This window comes from Arvicanthis niloticus, chromosome 6 (genome assembly GCF_011762505.2).
Source record: "Arvicanthis niloticus isolate mArvNil1 chromosome 6, mArvNil1.pat.X, whole genome shotgun sequence".
Lineage (NCBI taxonomy): Eukaryota > Metazoa > Chordata > Mammalia > Rodentia > Muridae > Arvicanthis > Arvicanthis niloticus.
Window position 1 is genome coordinate 6,080,283 of NC_047663.1, and position 19,008 is coordinate 6,099,290.

The 19,008-nt window shown below is 44.9% G+C and overlaps 1 protein-coding gene across 3 annotated transcripts in view; it reads left to right on the forward strand.

The window, feature by feature from the left end:
- The window catches only part of Rnf157 (ring finger protein 157), a 65,319-nt gene that overhangs the window by 5,203 nt on the left and 41,108 nt on the right, over positions 1 to 19,008 (forward strand). For all 3 annotated transcript variants that reach the window (XM_034505892.2, XM_034505891.2, XM_034505893.2), the window contains exon 2: positions 11,875 to 11,993. In XM_034505892.2, the coding sequence (XP_034361783.1) occupies positions 11,875 to 11,993 (119 nt within the window). The remainder of the gene's footprint in view (positions 1 to 11,874; positions 11,994 to 19,008) is intronic.

Below are 19,008 nucleotides of genomic sequence, written 5' to 3' on the forward strand. Positions count from 1 at the left end.
GAGGAATAAAACATGGAAGTGGAGAAAGGCTTTTCAAGAACTAGTGCTAGGATAATTTTATATTAGCAGATAATATGGTAAACTTGACCCTTTAGAAGTCAAACTCAGTGTAGGAGTGTAGCTCAGTGGCAGAGCACTTGCACCAGCAGGGGTGGGGACCTCAGATCCTTTCTTGATGTCACAGAAAACTTAACTGGAAATTGATTATAACGTGAGAAGACAATCTGGAGAACAGAAAGAAACATTTTCAAGTCATGCATACAGCAAAGGATTTTTATCTAGAATACACAAAGAACTTCCATAATACCATGAAAGCCAGATTAACTGGACTTGGTGGCACACACCTTTAGTCCCAGCACTTGGGAGGCAGATGTCTGAGTTCCAGGGCAGCCTGGTCTACAGAGTGATTTCCAGGACAGCCAAGGATATACAGAGAAACTCTGCCTTGAAAAAAAACACCCCCTCCCCCCCACCAAAAAAATCCCAAACAAACAAAAAGACTTATTATTATTGGGTGTGGAGAACCGCTCTGCCCCACACTTGGGGGCCAAAAAGTCTCGGACTATCAATGTTGGAACCCACACTGCCAAAAGCCTTGGGGGCTAAGTTGTTAGAGCCCACACTGCCCCAGTCTGCTCCAGTCCACAGGTCAGGGTTCAACAAGAGAGAGAGTGAGGACAGACACAAAGAATGGAGACCAGACAGTGTGATTCAATCCCGTTTATTCTTCAGTCTCTCTTCTTTCCAAGTCCCTAGTTCCTAGCACCAAGTCTCAGGTCCTAATCCTAGTTCCTTTGTAATAAGTCTCAAGTCTTTCTCCTAGTTCTAGTTACTAGTCTCTTTCCAAGTTCCAAGTTTTCTTCCAAGTGCTAGTGTCTAATAATAGTTGCTTGTCTCGAGTCTCAAGTGCCTACTAATTTATTCTGTCTGCCTCTCGACTTTTATATGTCTCACTTCTAAGCCACATCTTAAAGTCACGCTCTTAGGTCTTATCTCTAAACCACACCTTTAAGTCTCACACACCCAAGGGAAGATCCTGGGTATCTAAAACAAGATGTTATCAGAGTGTGCTCAGCTGTTGTAGGCTATTGTAAACAAGTCTCTTGTCAGGGTATATGGCTCAAGATGGCTGCAAGGATGATAGCTGCCTTCTGGCGGCTCCCCACAATTGGGGGCTGGTGAGATGGCCCAGCAGTTAAGAGCAGTGTCTGCTTGCTCTTCCAGAGGACCCAGGTTCAATTCCCAGTACCTACATGGTAGCTCCAAACTATAACTCACACCCTCACATAGACATACATGCAAGCAAGATACCAATGCACATAAATAAAAATAATAAATTATTAAGAAAGAAAAAGGCAAAGTACTTTATAGATATTTCTCAAAAAAGAGTGACAATGTCTGATAAGCACATGAAGAGAGACAATATCTACCCTAGGAAAAAGGTGGGTATGGCAACTCATGCCTATAATCTCAGTTCTCAGGAGTTCAACACAGGAAGATTCTGAGACTCGCCTGAGTTATAGAAAAAGTAAGCTACAATTAGACAATAAGTCACATTCATTAGGGTAGCTGTCAACTGAAAAACAAAATAGAAACAAGCATTGTTAAGGTTATGGACAAATGGAAGTCCTGGAACCCTACCCACAAGACATGGTGCCTCTCATGGTAATCTCAGCATTGAAGTAAGAGGAACACTTCAGGAGGGTAGCCTGGGCTATATATAAGTTCCACGTTAGCCTGGGCCGGTGTGGGATCTAGCATCAAAATCAAACAGAAAAGAAAAGCAGTTGTAAATGATTTCCGAACTTCTCAAGTGGGTGGTTACTGTGTGACTCAGCAGTCAACCACTTCTTGTGTATGCCCATCACCCAGAGGAGTGAATTCACACGGCCGTCACACAGATCAGTTCGTCATGGTAGTGAAAGGTAGAGATGAGTCAGCGGACGAATGGAACAAGGATGTGTAAGCGCGACACACAGAGGAATGTTCCCGGGCAGTGGGGGAGGATGACACTGATGCTTCAACGTGGACGACCACGCAAACATGCTAAGTGAAAGGTGCCAGATTCAAGATGTCACACAGAATGCAGTCTACGTCAGAAGAGAAGTGCAGAGACAGAAAGTAGATTCACCGGAAGCTGAGTAGGGGAAGACAAAAATGACTGTTAATGGGTTTCTTTTAAGGTAGTGAAAATGTTCTAAAATTAGATAAGGGTGAATTGTACTCAGCCCTGAGTGTACTACAGACCACACGCTCTGTATCTGAATGGGTATTCTGGCCTCTGTGGACCCCAACACATGCACATACACACACACAAACACACACAGACTCTCACATACACACATATATGTGTGTATTGAGATGAGGGTACATATAGCTCAGGCTGTCCTGGAACTTGCTATGTTGGTGAGGATATATCTTTTTTTTTTTTTTTTATCATTTTTTTCATATGATATGTTTCTATAAATTAGGATTTTACTTTTGTGTACATTGATGTTTTGCCTTCATGTGTTTCTATGTGAGGATACCCTGAAACTGGTGTTAGAGACAGTTGTGAGCTACCACGTGATTACTAGTAAGTGAACCCTGGTCTTCCGGAAGAGCAGCTAGTGCTGTTAACTAGAGAGGACTGAGCCTTCTCTCCAGCCCCTGTGAGGATAGTTCTTCCTTCCACCTCCTAACTGCTGGGATTATAAACGTGTCACTATACCTGGATTGTACAGATTAAATTAGGTGTATTATATATAATAGAAGTTACACTTTAAACCTAAATCTAAGAGTTAAGTGTAAAATCATAGAACACATAGAAGAAAGTATTTGATTTGGATTATCTAGAAATCTAGAAAGGACACCAAAAGCCCAATCCAGCTGACATCTTTTTGTTGTCTCATTGCTGGGACTTGAACCCAGCCTTATAAATGCTGGGCATGTGTTCTGCCATTCAGCTATATCCCCAGCTCTCAAAAGTACAACCCACAAAAATGAAAAAACATAACTTGGATTCTTTCACAGTAAAAAAAAAAAAAAAAAAAAAAAAGGAAAGAAAGAAAAGTAAAATTTAAAAGGTATTAAGGGAGGCTGCTAATGACACACGTCTTTAATCTCAGCACTTGGTAAGCAGAGACAGGTGAATCTCTGTGAGTTTGAGGCCAGCCTGGTCTAGAAAGCGAGTTTCAGGACAACGAGACTACACAGAGAAACCCTGTCTCAAAAACAAAACAAAATAGCTAGCACACAACAACAAAAAAAGAAACTGGAGAAATGGTTCAGTGGATGAAAGTGTACAGTACTCTTCCAGAGGATCCAAGTTCAATACCCAGTACCCATATCAGGCAGCTCACAACCCACTCTAACTCAAGCTCCAGGGGATCCAATGGCCACTGTGGACTCCAGCACCCACATGCACATAACCACACACAGACTCCCACGTACACATCACTTACAATATTACAACAAAGCTTTAGAAAAAAGACATTGGAGCTGGGCTCCTTTAATTCTAGCACTCAGGAGGCAGAAGCAGGTGGGTCTATTTGAGTTTGAGGCCAGGCTGGTCTACAGAGCTAGGTTTACAGAGCCAGGACTGCAGAGGGAGAGGGAGAGGGGAAGGGAGAGAGGGAGGGAGGGAGGGAGGGAGGGAGGGAGGGAGAGAGGGAGAGGGAAAGAAGACGATGACGATGACGACAGAAGACACTGGGCTAGAATGGCTCAGTGATCAAAAGCTCAGCCTACCCTTGCACAGGACCTCAGTCCCCAGCAGCTACAGCAGGAGGCTTACACCATCTGTAACTCGAGCTCCTGGTGAACCAACACTGGCCTCTGCAGCCACTCTCACTTCCATACACACACTTACACATACATATAATTAAAGATACACTGAAGAACCGAAAAGACAAGACACAGGGATGTAATTACTAAGGAAAGGCAACTGAGAACCTGCAGTCATGGTCACTGAAAAGTATGATAGAAATGTAATGGACATGTCCATGAGAAAAGAGTCAGGCACGCAGGGGCTTGCCTGTACTGTAATCTCAGTACCTAGGAGGTAAAGACGGGAGGATCAGGAGTTCAAAGCTGTCCTTGTCTACATAGCAAGTTGGAGGAGGCTAGCCTGGACTACACAAGATCCTGTCTCACCCCTTCCCCCCAAAAAAGAAAGAAACACCTCAGTGTCAATGAGATGCCCCTTTATACCCTTTAGGGTGCTTAAAATAAAAAAGGTCAGACGTTATCAAATGTGGACGCAGAGAGATTAGAGTCCTTATGGATTGCTAAGGGAAAGTGTAGCACGGTACAGCTACTTTGGAGAGAATTTGGCAGTCTTTTAAACTAACTTGCAGATGTTAAATATGGGTGGTCTTGGTCACCATTGCCACAAAAAAATCCAGTTGGGAGCATTTTAGCCCTCCAAAAATGTCCCACTGTGTCTGGTACAATTAATGTGTCTCACCGGACTAGGTAGCTGTTGCCTTTGTCTTAACTCAGAGGTCTGTTGTAAAGAGACACCATGGCAGCTCTTACAAAGGAAAGCATTTACTGTGGGCTGGCTTACAGTTTCAGAGGGTTATTCCATTACCATCATGGTGGGAAGCAGGCAGGTGTGGTGCTGATGCACTAGTGGAGAGCTTTGCCTCTTGATCCAGGCAGCAGACAGATCAAGACACTGGGCTTGGCATGGGCCATTTAAACCTCACATTGTGGCTGACACACACACTTCCTCCAACAAAGCCACACCTCCTAATCCTTGCTAAACAGTTCCACCTACTGACTGACTAAACGTTCAAATATATGAGCCTATGGGGGCCATTCTCATTTGAACCACCACAAACTGTAATTCCAGTTCTTGTGAATAGGCTGAGGCAGGAGGATTACTCCAATTTCTAGGCTAGTTTGGGGCACATAGTAAGTACCAGGTCATTCAAAGTACCAGGTCATGAATGACCTGGTACAGCTACTTTGGAAAGAATTTTTAAACTAACTTGTAAATGTTAAATATGGGTGGTCTTGGTCACCATTACCGCAAATCCAGTTGAGAACATTTTAGCCACTAAAGCCTTATTGTAGAAAACAAAAACTCTCACTGCCATCCTCAACACTACACTCTCTCCTGTTCTCTGTCTCTATATATTTGCTTCTGTTCCCTGCCTCATAGATACACAGTGGTCAGCCTCAAGCCTGCCTTCTTTCTCGGAGCTTCTTTGGAAAGTTTAGTCGTGTTCTTTGGCTTCTGTCAGAAGTTCATTCCTGTAAGGCACCGAATATATTGTGTTGTAGGGACATAATATTTTAAAAATTTAAAAGGTAGAGCTGGGAATGCAGCTCGATGTCCCCCCAACATCTGTGGAGCCCTCAGCTCATTTCTCAACATGGCAAAAATAATGAATGTTTAAAAAAAAACTTACGCCAGGCGGTGGTGGTGCACACCTTGAATCCCAGCACTTGGGAGGCAGAGGCAGGCGGATTTCTGAGTTCGAGGCCAGCCTGGTCTACAGAGTGAGTTCCAGGACAGCCAGGGCTACACAGAGAAACCCTGTCTTAACAAAAAAAAAAAAAACCAATAAAAAAACCAATAAAAAACCTTACCTTATTTTGCTTATCCATTTACTGATGACTGGATATTGTACTGTTCCAGTATAATTTATTGTTTAAAGCAACAGTACAGGGCTAGAGTGACGTCTTACTGGTTAGGAGCTCCTGCTGCTCTTCCGAAGGACCAGTACCCTATTCCCGGCTTATGGGAAATTTACATGTCAGTTTACAACTGTGTGTGACTCCATTTCAGGAGTCCCAGTGGCCTGTTTTGGTTCCTATGGGTACTTGGCACATGTGTGGTTCACATACATACATGCAGCATCCATATGTAATAAATTAAGTTTTTTTTTATTTTATATTTTATTTACATTTAAGATGCCATCCCCTTTCCACATTTCCCCTCCCTAGAACACCCCTGTCCCATGCCCCCCCTTTCCTTTTTGCTTTTATACGATTTTTAAAAAATGTTAATCAAAGGATTTGTAAGTTTGGTAATGCTCAATCAGAAGCGTAACACAATACCCAACCTAGATATAAAAACTATCTTTGACTGGTGGAGACATGTGAACATCTGCCTCCATGTCCCCTCTCTCTCTCTCTCATCACCTAGCTTCTCCTCTTCTTCATCTTCTCTCCTTGTTCCATCTCTTCCTCTCAGTACTCCTTCCCACTTAGCTCCTCCTACATATCACTCTTCCTGTTAAAGTAGAACTTTTCTCTCAAAATACAATTAGAGCATACTTATTCCTAATTGTACCAGTGAGGTACAAGATAGTCCTAATACCCAGTCCATCATTCTGAAATTAAGTTGTTTTACATGTAAATTAAAAAAAAATACAATGAGGGCTGGAGACATGGCTCAGCGGTTAAGAGCAGTGACTGCTCTTCCAGAGATCTGAGTTCAATTCCCAGCAACCACCTGGTGGCTCACAACCATCTGTAATGGGGTCTGATGCCCTCTTCTGCCATGCAGGCCTATAGAGCACTTATATACATTAAACTAATAGATAAATCTTTTTAAAAAAATACAATGATACTATGAACATCTGCATGGTTTTTTTTTTTTTTTTGAGTATACATGTGTTTTCATTTTGCAATCAATCAGTTTGCATGAGGTATAAGTATTCATGCATGTGCACTTTCTTGTGGGGGTCAGGTTGCTCCTCCTCCCCCCACCCCCGTTAGTTTTTTAGACAGGCTTTCTCACTGAACCTGGAGCTTACCAATTTAGTTGTGCTGGCTGGGTCAGTGAGCTCCAGGACCCACCTGCCTTTCCTTACCAACGCTGGGATTGCAAGCATGCACCGCTCTTTTCACATGGGTGCTGGGAATCGAACTTAGTCCTCTGCTTTCATGGGAGGCGCTCTACCAATGTCTCCAGCTCTTCCCTTCTGGTGCCCAGCCTTGAATGCCCATTACCTCTGAGACCTCATCATTAACTCTCCCTCTGCCTTGCTTGTTTATTAAAACGAAGACCATGTGCTGCATGAGTGATAACAACTGCCCTCTTCGCTTGGGGGGAGAGGTTGGCTTCATTTATTTATTTTGTGATAAGGTCTTCAAAATACAGGCTTTAGCTTAAAACAGAGCCAGATTTTATCCCAATGCTGGCATCTACCAGCTGTGTGGCCCGATTAAATTTATTGGGCTTTGTTGTTAAGCTACATTAAATAAAAAGTTATTTTTAAATACAGTTCCATTTATTGGAATAATTAAGTATATAACTCCATTACTCTAAAACTAAATAGTACAAGATTAATATTTTCCACTTACAGGCAGGATATTTGTTTATACTGTGACCTTAATAAGGGAAAATATGCAAAGAGGCTTCCCAACAAGAACCATTAGCAGGGGATAGCCACACTAAAATCTAAAATTATTTGTAGATGTTTGCCCTATACAATATAAAGTTTTTATGACTTGAAAATGGGAAGGTTTGGGTTTGGAATTTTGCCACAGTAAGTAAATTACCATTTCCCGGGTCTAAACATGTGAGGCTGTGTTTTGCTTTTCCGAATGCCACATAGTAATTATGTGTTGAAAACATCTATGGTCTAAATTTTCTATCTCCGTTCAGAAGTCAGGCTTTTGCTTGTGGAATTATAACAGGCCGTGCCGCCGTCACTTCTGTTTCATTTCCTGTTTTATTCTGGACAGGGGGCTGTGTGCTGGGTATGGGGGCTGTGTGCTGGGTATGGGGGCTGTGTGCTGGGTATGGGGACTGTGTGCTGGGTATGGGGACTGTGTGCTGGGTATACTGGCTCCTCCACGAGATGAGCAAAGCAAAAGATTGCAGTTTGGTGTAGAAAACAGAATGTTTTCCAGTCTAAAGGGTCTGAAGTACAGTCTTTGTTTGCCTCTGCCAGAAAGGAAAGGTTCCCTGTGCTCTATCAGGGTGAACATTTTATCATCTCAGCCATTGTCTCTCTTTACCACCCGGAGAACAGGAAAAGGAAGAGCCAGACAGGTTTGTGCCCCGAGGCTGCGCACTCTGGCCTCACTTCTGTGTCTGTGTGTAGTATAAACAGCACCGCTGAGGTGTGTGCTTGTATTCATGAGTGGGTGGTCCTCCTCCACTGCTCCTCATCTCTCTCAGATTGTCGTGGGATGGAGTTGAGTTTGGGTCAGGGATTTGGGTTTACCCATTGCCTCTCTTCGCTTTCTTCAGTCACTGGGGTCTTTGATCCACAGGGCCCTCACAGGGCGGAAGGCAGAGGTGCTATAAGCTTTGCAGACAGCATCGAGTTCCATCTTTGGTTGATGGGAATCTCCACAAATGATTTTTTTTTTTTTTTTTTTTTTTTTTCCAGGACAGGGTTTCTCTGTGCAGCTCTGGTTGTCCTGGAACTCACTCTGTAGACCAGGCTGACCTCGAACTGACTGCTTCTGTGCTGGGATTAAAAGCGTGCATGCCCCACCACACCCCTTGAAAATCATTTTAGCCTGTGTGTTATTGGCACTGATTTTAAATTTTGTGTATCAAAACTTGATTTGAGGGTAGGAGAAGGGCAGGCTGTCCTTGTGCTCTTGGACACAGTGATCCTCCTGATGGAGCTTCTTCCTGTGTCTCTGGGACTACAGGCACATACTGCTGTGCTACAGTTTGGTGGGGTTTTGTTTTCGTTTTTAATGGAATTTCAATATGTAGACTGACCTGGCTTTGAACTGACAATCCATCTTCCTCTGTCTCTTGGATGTTGGAATTACAGGTCTGTATCACCACATCAGGCAGCCCTTGATTTTAATAACAAGAAAAAAAACTACATTTAGCTTTATGTATCTTTTTGAGACAGGTTCTCTCTATAGCTGTGGCTGGCCTGGAACTCCCTATGATCACAGAGATCCAAATGCTTCTGCTGCCTGACGATTGGGATTAAAGGCATGCCACCACCATCTGCAGCCCCTTCCTTCTGATATAATTTGGTGAGGTTGACTAGGCATGGTGGCAGAGACCTGCGATCTCAGGAAGTAGGAGGCAGAGTCAGAAGGGCCAGCAGTTCAAGGTCACCCTCAGCTACCAAATGACTTTGAGGTCAGCATGTCACTGGAGAGCCGGTCTCAAAAGAAAGGCAAAATGCGTTTCTAGTAGAACCTGCCACCTGCTTACCTTGGTGCCTTGGGTCCTTAGAGCTCCTGGCTTGCTGGGTTAGATCACTGTCCTATGTAAACCAGTCACTCCCAATGACCTGCCCCACATTCCTGCCTGACTGCTGTCAAGTCCCATGGTGAATTCATGCTGGACAACTTTGGTTACCAACATGGCTTTTTAACATTCCTTACTGGGACAAGCCACCCTCCATGTTAATAAATAAATAAGAAACAAACAAACAGCTTATCTTGTCTTGTGTTTGAAATGCTGAGAGTGGCCCCAGGACCATGCAGAGATGTTAGGTAAATGCTTCATGTCTGAACTACATCTCTCTTCAGCTTTTAGGTTGTTTTTTGTTGTTGTTTGGTTGCTTTGGTTCGGTTTGGTTATTTGAGGCTGGATCTCAGTATGTAGCTCAGGCTACATAATTATAGGCACACAAAACCACACCCAGCCAAATCTTCTTCCCTGATTTCACCTAACGTCTAAGAGACAGATAATTCCTGATATATAGAAAACACGTCTCAGAACCAGTGGTAATGGCTCAGCTCATTTGAGAAGACTGCTTTCTACTGAAGGCAAGTAGGCTCCTCCCCTTTATCAATTATGCGCTTGGAAAACAGGGGCAGCAAGTGTGCAGCATGAATAATGAATGGGTAGTGATGCTGTCCTGGGTGCATTGCCTGCTGCGCTGTGCTGGACGCATCGCTGTGTCTCTGGGTTCAGCAGGCTTCAGGAAGCAGCTCATTGCTCCGTTGCTTTGGCACTGCTGCTCTTTGCAGGAGTTTTCCTGATCTTTAGTTTAAGAATGGCCTCACTTTGGTGAGTTATCTCAGTCACATGGTCAATTTAGTAAGTGTTTCTGGACTAAAGCTCCGAGTCTAGATCTGAGTGTTCAGTTCTGTTTTCTGTTCCAGTTGTCTTCCCCCTCTCCCTTCCTGTGGCTTCCCTGTAGCAGAAAGTGCTAAAACTCAGTTTCTCAGCTTACTGAAAGGAATCTCAAAAATCACAGCGGACTGGGAGTTTATATTTACCCTAGTTGTATTATATGTAAGGCTTTGTGGTTTCTTACGTTCTTTGCATTAATTTGATGCAAAAGTATGTGAGCACATTGACAAACTTTTCTAAGGTATGAGTTCTTCTGTTGGATCGTCTACACTGTTGTCAGATTAGGAAAATTTGAAGGTGCAGGATGTGGCGCAGCCTGCCTGTAATCTTAGCACTTGAGAAGTAGAGGCAGGAAGGAGTTCAAGGCTAACCTCAGCCACTTAAGCAAGCTTGAAGCCAGCCTAGGCTACGTGAGACCCTGTCTCAAAAACAACCCAAAACCAAGCAAATAAATCAGCCAACCAAAAAATTTAGAATAAGAGGAATTTGTGTCTCTGTCAAAGTTAAAATAAGCCACTAGATAAGGGGTTCTCAACCTTCCTAATGCTGTGACCCTTTAATACAGTTACTTCTTCATGTTGTGATGACCCCCAACCATAACATTTTCACTGCTACTTCATAACTGTAATTTTCCTACTGTTATTAGTCATGGCGTAAATACCTGATAGACAAGATTGTCTTTAACAGCCCCAGTGAAAAGGTCATACTAAATCCAGGATGGGTCAAGACCCATGGGTTGAGAACCCCCCTGCTAGGCTCGCCAGTGTCCTCAAGTTTCTTGTTGACTGTTGAGATGATCTTACTTTGTAGCCCAGGCTGGCCTTGGATCTTTATGCCTTAGCCTCCCAAGAGCTAGGATTGCAGGTACACACCATCATGCTGACCAGCTTCCTTGTTCAGCAGCTAGTCAGTGTGGAGATTCTGTATTGGAAGGGTTATGGAGGTATGGCAGTGCCAAGAGGCAGGTGGGGAAACTGTGGGTATGAGCTGCGTCTAAAAACTTCAGGCAAAAATGATACATGTGTATAAATTGCTGATACCTGTAGATAAGATTCTCAAATGCTCAGGGGGAGGTGGAAAAATCAGGACCAAGCTGAGCCTGGTAGTGTACGCCTATAAACCTAGCTCTTGGGAGGCTGAAGCAGGAGGATCATGAGTTCTAAGCCTGCGAGGGCTTCACAGAGTGAAACTCTGTCCCCAAAAAAAACGAACAGGGGACTTGTGGTGGCAGTGAATGCTTTTAGTTCCAGCACTTAGGAGTCATATGCAGGCAGATCTCTGTGAGTTCAAAACTAGCCTGGTCTGGATAGAGAGTTCTAGCCCTTGTGGACTACACAGATGAGACCTTGTCTCAGAAAACAAAGAAACAAAACCAAGCAGGGTGTCGGGAGATGGCTCAGTTGTTAAAGTATTTGCCCTGTGAGATTGACGACCCTTGTAAAAACAGTGTGGTCTGTTTGTAGACCCAGCCGTGGGGACGGGGAAACAGGTCAGTCTCTGGGCTTACTGGCCAGCCAACTTAGTCTAGTCTGTGAGCTGCAGGTCCCATTGATAGGGACCTCTGGCTGGCACGCACCCCCCTCCCCCAGTAGCAAAATGCAAATAGGTTCATCAGTGGCCATTCATGGACTTTGTTGGCTCTTGGTTAATAGTATTTTAGGTCAGGATAAGGACTGAGACTTGTTACAAGAGCAGAAGTCACCTCTTGGTTTGTTGTTTCGGTTCTGATGAGCCTTTGCTGATTTTGTGCCAGGGTCTAAAATTAGAAAAAATATATCTGATTCTCGGTTGGGGGTCCTAACCTCTTACAGCGTTCCCCTCCATCCAGCCTCCCTCTCGTCTGATTCTTTTTGTCTGTCACTCTCCAGGCAGCTATTTTGCCAGCCACTTCATCATGGGAGGCGAGAAGTTTGACTCCACACATCCAGAGGGTTACCTGTTTGGTGAGAACAGCGACCTGAACTTCCTGGGAAACAGGCCAGTGGCGGTAAGGGTCTAATCTTTTTACTGGTTGTGGGCTTCAAGTGACCAGTTCCAACAGCCCTGTTAAGAACAAGTTTGTTGATGTGGTGCTGCACGGCTGGGGGAGCTTGGAGCCTTCCTGAGGATCCCCCTTTCTAAGAGTACCTCCTTAAACAGTCCTGACCAGCAGAAGCAAGCACTGAGTTTACTGTTCTGTGCTACACCTAGCACAGAGCCTGATACGAGATGAAAAGCCTTAGTAAACATTTGTTGAGTGAATGAATGAAGTATCTCTGGCTTTGGAGTTGTACACAGTCATGCCAGCACTTGGGAGGCTGAGGCAGGAGGATTCTGAGAATTCAAGGCAATTTTAGGCTACAGAGTCAACTCTTTTTTGTTTGTTTGTTTGTTTGTTTGTTTTTTGTTTTTTGTTTTTTTTGTTTGTTTTTTGGTTTTTTGAGACAGGGTTTCTCTGTGTAGCCCTGGCTGTCCTGGAACTCACTCTGTAGACCAGGCTGGCCTTGAACTCAGAAATCCACCTGCCTCTGCCTCCCAAGTGCTGGGATCAAAGGCGTGCGCCACCACTGCCTGGCCAGAGTCAACTCTTAGGCTCTGTGAACTTTAAATCCTTCTATCTCCGCTTCTGAGTGAGGCTTTATAAAATACCTGCCAAATAACTCTTGAGTGGTCTGTGTGAGAAGGAAGGTCCAGACACTGTTCTGTACATGAAGACCTACCCGAGAGAGGACATACTGTGCCTTATGAATGATAGACAAGTGCTACATCTCCAGGCCGCAGAGGACTACTTTATTGTATTGGGTTTTTGAGATAGGGTCTCTATTATGTAGCTCTGGCTGTCCTGGAATTTGTTATGTAGACCAGGTTGGTCTTGAACTTACAGAGCTCTACCTGCCCTTGCCTCCTGAGTGCTGGCATTAAAGGTGTGGACTGCCACGCCAAGTTTATTCTTATATTTTATTTTCTTAATCGTTTCACTTGGTAGGACAAACTGTCCGGGAACTCACTCTGTGGTCCAGAACTCATGACAGTCTTTCGTGTCTGCCTGTTCCAGGACTTGCTGTCCTTCTCATTTCACTTCATCAGTGAGAGACCTGGGGTTCTGAAAGACGAGTAGTGCTAGAAGCTGGCATACAGAGACTGTACCTGGTCCAGAGGTAGTGGTAGAAGCTGGCATACAGAGACTATCTGGTCCAGGGCCCTTTACAGTGTTTTACATTTTCTCCCTGTCTTATCAGTAGATCTGCCTTGCTGAAAACCAGGTTTTTTTTGCCTCTTGCTACCTCTGAAAACTCTGTCTTCACAAAACTTGCACGTTAGTGAGGCAGATAGAACATGCAACAGGAAATGTTAGATAAGAGCGGAGGCCTTCAGTGACTGAGTTCTGCAGGAATTGAGAGTGGGAGGGAGTGCTGCGGGCGACTGCTTGGGTGCTGTGCTGAGGGACTTGGGTGGGTCTTTGAGAACTGACTGACTGGGCTGGTGGGAAAGGGTTCTCACCTGGAGCGAGGTGCAGAGTGTAAGTCTAAAAGACCCCTGTATTTGTAAACTTGGCTAACAGTCACTGAACAACTTCCATGTGCCAGTTCTGTGGTAGGTGCTACGGACACAGGGCTGAAATGACCTGAAGTGAGTTTGTTCCTCTTGAAACAAACAAGGGAAGCAGGCTGGCCTGTGGCAGAACAAGAGTAGAGAGCTGTGTGGGCTGCATTGCCTGAGAGGCTGTCATCCCTCCTTAGGCTGGGGAAGGCTTTAGAGATTTGGACTCCTGAGTTACTCGGAGAAATTGTGTTCAGGCAGATTGACAGTGCTGGCTCTCATCCTATCCTGGGTGACCCCTCTTCTAACATAGTACTTTGTAGTATTTTCTAAGTGAAGGTGTACGGGACATGTCTCTCATCACAGAGTTCTATGAATTCAAGGTCAGCTTGGGCCAAATGGCAAGTTCTAGGCCAGCCTGGAAACAGACCACATGCTGGTGGTTCTCCTCAGTCTTTGTCCTCATTCTCAGGGGATTAGGCAGGTCATGGTAAACATCTGCTTTTTAACTCCTCAGAATCTCCTCTCACTTTGCCTATCCCCATTCAAATCCCAATACCTTGGAAGTCTGTGCTACAGAAGAAACAGCATGTGTGTGCACACAGGCACACGCGCGCACACACACACACACACACACACACACACGCACACGCACACGCATGCACACATGTACATACCTCTTCTGCTTCAAATCAGATTGTGCCAAGTAATATTTACCAAATGTCTTCTTGATTTTGCTTCTTCTGCCTTAGCAGCTAGCACGAGTGTTTCCTCCGTCTCTGAGCCAAGTGACGGCTCCTCCTTATTCACCAAGGCCGCTTAGAAAGTGGGCTTCATGTCTGTATCTGTTTCTTTCTTTTCTCCTTGGTGTATGTGTGTTTTAAAGATTTATCTATTTCATGTATGTGAGTACACTGTAGCTATCTTCAGACACACTAGGAAGAGGCTTCAGATCCCATTACCAATGGTTGTGAGCCACCATGTGGTTGCTGGGAATTGAACTCAGGACCTCTGGAAGAGCAGTCAGTGCTCTTAACTGCTGAGCCATCTCTCCAGCCCGTGTGTGTGTGTGTGTGTGTGTGTGTGTGTGTGTGTGTGTGTGTGTGTGTGTTTAAATGGCCTCTTCTGCCTGTAAAGATGACTTGAAGACAGGCACAAGCTTCTTTATATAGGTGTATTCATGATGGCACACTTTCCCCAAGGTGAGTCAGCTTGTTTATCTCTCTGTGGAGGACATGGCATGACTGAGCTTCTCCTGAATTGCTAGGTAGCAGCCTTGACCCTCAGTATGAGGCTTCCCACCCCGCCCCCGGAGGAGTACCGTTGTGTTCTTGTTGGTATGTTAGTTTCTGTAGCACTCATTATGTACAGTCAGTGCTGAACAGAGATCTTTTTAATCACACTAACTTGGGTGTAGGTTTCATGCCTGTAATGTGGTATTTCAGAGGCTGAGGTGGGAGGGGGTCACGTTTGAGGCCAGTTTGGGTTAAGTGGAGACACTTTCAAAAAAACCAGAACAGGCCAGCTGTGGTGGCTCATTTCTATAACTCCAGCACTTGGGCCCAGTGATGGTGGCTCCTTTAATCCTAGCACTCAGAAGGCAGAGGCAGGAGGATGTCTGTGAGTTCAATTCCAGCCTGGTTTACAGAGTGCCAGGACAGCCAAGGCTACAGGAAGAAACCCTCTCTTGAAAAGCAAACAAGCAAACAACTCCAGCACTTGGGATGTTGAGACAGGAGAATCGTTGTGAGGCCAGACTGGGCTATAATGTGAGACACTCTAAACTAGACAGCAGTGTACAGGATAAATGCAGCGTGTATCTCCTTCTCTCGACACATGGACTGAACCCTGCCTAGCTCGGTTGTCTTAAGCAGCATGTGTGTGTTATCTCATCCTGTCTTCAGCCTAATGAGGCCGGTGCTCATTCAGCAAGCGCACAGAGGCAGAGTTTAATATTGCCAAGCCTGCAAGGGAGCCAGTCAGATTCTGGACCTTACTGTCTGCTCCAGAGCCTCAGCACTCTGCTGTTTGGTCATGGTCAGGCATACCCAGTCTTTCCCACATCCTGGCATGAACCCTTTGTGTGGATAGGATCACTGAGAGAATTTGTTGGTTTGGTGGAGATCTAAAAGGGCTCAAGAATTGCTGTGTCGTCCTGGAGCATTCCCTCAGCGAGTAAGCATGTGGTATGTAATTCCATCTGCCGAGCTGACCTCTGGCTTTGCCAGGGTGCTCTTTAGGTTAGGTTGGGGGACACCCTGAAACTGAGAGTAGACAGGGAGCTTTAGTTCTGTGGAACTGACTTGACTCTCAAGTGACAGAGCTGGGTGTCTGCTTGTGAGCGTCAGGTTACAGAGCAGAGAAGACAGCCTTTTAAAGCCAGCCAGCAACAGGGGGCAAGAGCCACTCCTCTTTCCAGAGGGTGTGTGTGGGGGGGTGGACAATAGGCAGAGAAATATATTGAAATGAATCGTCATATAGAAATATAAATGCCACAGACTTCCTGAATCCTGGGGTCTGTAGGATTTAACAGGTATTTCCTGCTGTTTCCAAGTGAGCGTTGAAATGCCTTCCCTTCCCTCACAGGAGCCTAGGGATCTAACCCCAGCCTACTTCATTAAGGCAAACTGTTGCAGCTCTCAGGGTTGGACTTGGATGAATGAGTGTGTGCATGTCCGGAAAGGTAGCTGAAGAGAGTGGGAATCAGGCTTTAAAGTCTTATTTTTATTTTGCCATTAACCTCTGTGACCTTGGAAGGTCTCAGATTCCCAACTTATAAAGTGGGGAAGGTTCTGACTTCAGAGGAATGCAACACTTGGAAGATGCCTGCGAATTGTTGGATGAGAGGCAGCCTGGAACAGTGACATCTCTGTCTGCCAGCCTTTCTTCCAGTTATCTCTTCAGCTGCTGCTCGTTTTGGGAGACCATTGTGTCCTTACATTATTGTTTATTGGCTTGTCTTTACAGTGCCACATGTCAAACGTACAGCCTCATGCACGAGAAGCAAGTCACCTACTGCTAAGCTGCACCCTTAGCATGTACGTTGGGTTCAAAGTACCAGGTGTTTTGTTTGTTTGTTTGTTTGTTTGTTTGTTGTTTGGTTTGGGCAGTATTTTCCTACATAGCACAGACCAGCCCCAAACTCCAGATCCTCTCGCAGAGAGCTAGGTTATAAGTGTGCACCCCACTCCCAGCTCTCCAGTGTTGTAGTAAGTGATGCCCTGGGCTTCTGAAGGCCTCTGGGAAGCACAGCAGGGGAAATGCCCAGTAAAGACCACCCTGGTCCTGGAAAGGGCAGGCAGAGCAGCCGCTGGCCTCTCTGTCCCCTTGTTTACAGTTAGTTTGCTGAGGAAAACCATTAAAGCTCTAAGTTACTTAGTCACTCGGAGCTGTCGCCTCTGCAATGCCCTCCTTCGCTCTGCTTGCAGCTAGGAGTCCACATAACATTCCTCTTGTTCACGGGGAAACTGCTGCATTTTAGCCAGGCCTGACACTTGGCCTCAGGCTGTGTTCTCTGAAGTGGCCTGTTTTATCTCATGCTCTCTGTAGCAAGGCTGCTGAGAACTGAGCATGTGTGTGCTTTACCTCCCTGTCTGATAGAGGTGTGCCCAAGACTTGTGCCAAGTGCAGCATCCGCAGTCATACGCTCTTATTAGCATGTGTGCAGGGGAATGCCCTGCCAAGCATTCTGCCACTGAGCTACACCTCCAGAACAAGAACAAGCATATTACTGTAACAGATAGTCTCAGATAGCCCAGGCTGGCTTTCACACTTGCTATGTAGCAGAAGCTCTGAACTCCTGATCTTTCCTCTTTCTTTCATTTTTCTTTAAGTGATTTTTAAAACATGTTTAGCCGGGCAGTGGTGGCACATGCCTTTAATCTCAGCAGTTGGGAGGCAGAGGCAGCCGGATTTCTGAGTTCGAGGCCAGCCTGGTCTACAGAGTGAGTTCCAGGACAGCCAGGGCTACACAGAGAAACCCTGTCTGGAAAAACCAAAAAAAAAAAAAAAAGGTCATAGAGGAACAGAAGAACAGAAGCTACTGGTGAAAGATGTGTGTGGGTTTAGACAAGTTGCTGTACCCTACCTAGGCTCTATTTCCTTAAGAATAAAACACAGAGTAAGAAAAGTTACCTGGGAATTTATGAGATTAAAATCTGTATTAATCAAGATCCAGTAAGTGGCCAGTGAGAAGGCTCACAGGGTAACGTTACCACATGCTAACCCCGATGAGCTGAGTGAGTTCAATTCTTAGGGCCCATATAGAAAGAGGAAACTCTCAAAGGTGCCCCTGTAATGTGATACCTGTGTGTGCACACAAAATATATTAATATATTTTATTTAAAAATGATTGCTGGACAGTGTTGGTGAACACCTTTAATCCCAGCTCTTGGGAGGCAAAGGCAGATGGGTTTCTGAGTTTGAAGCCAGCCTGGTCTACAAAGAGAGTTCAAAGACATCTAGGGCTGTTACACAAAGAAACCCTGTCTTGAAAAACCAAACCAAACCAACAAACAAAAAACAGAAAAAAAAAACCTTAACTTTTCCCCTTTGGAAATACCTGGGAGTAGAGAGAAATGTCTAAGTGTCTGCTCGTCAGCGTCAGCGTACACTCTCAATTTTAGCATGTATTTCATTTGCTGTCCTGTTTTTATGCAGTAAAACATAACCTTGCTGCAAAGTCAAGAAACAATTTATAAAAATATTTTTAGGGGCTGCAGATCTGGCTCAGAGTTAAGAGTCCTTCCTGCCCTTGCAGAAGGACCAGGGTTCAGTTGCCAGCACCAGCATGGTAGCTCACATCCCTAACTCCAGCTCCAAGGCATCTGCTCCCTCTCCTGGCATCCCTGGGCATCCTGCACACACATGGTGCATATAAACTCACACAGGCAAACACACATATGCACACAAAAAAATTAAAATTGGGCTGGAGAGATGGCTCAGCTGTTAAGAACACTGACTGCTCTTCCAGAGGTCCTGAGTTCAGTTCCCAGCAACCACATGGTAGCTCACAGCCATCTGTAATGGGATCCGATGCCCTCTTCTGATGTCTCTGAAGAGAGCAACAGTGTATTATTCATATACAATAAAAATAAATAAACCTTTAAAAATAATTAATTCAAAAATTATAGGAAATAGAAGATAGGGCTGAGGACTCTGTCCCATTGTTAGCTCAGTCTTAGTTCTGCCCCCTAAGAAAATAAGTATATAACTAATTTCTGTATAATCAGAGCTCCTAAGTCACTTGTTCATGGCCAGACTAGAAAATGAAATAAGTATGCCACTTAGGGATGCTGTCAGACGTTCTGGCCCAGAAGGGCTTTTACAGGCTTCAGTAGAACTGTCTCATTAATAGTTATATTATCTTTAAAAGTAGAAAAACCACCGGGTGTGGTGGTGCATGTAATTTCAGCATTCAGAAGGCAGAGGCAGAGAGATCACAAGGTCAAGGCCTGAATTGGCACCCAAAAAAGAAAAAAGAA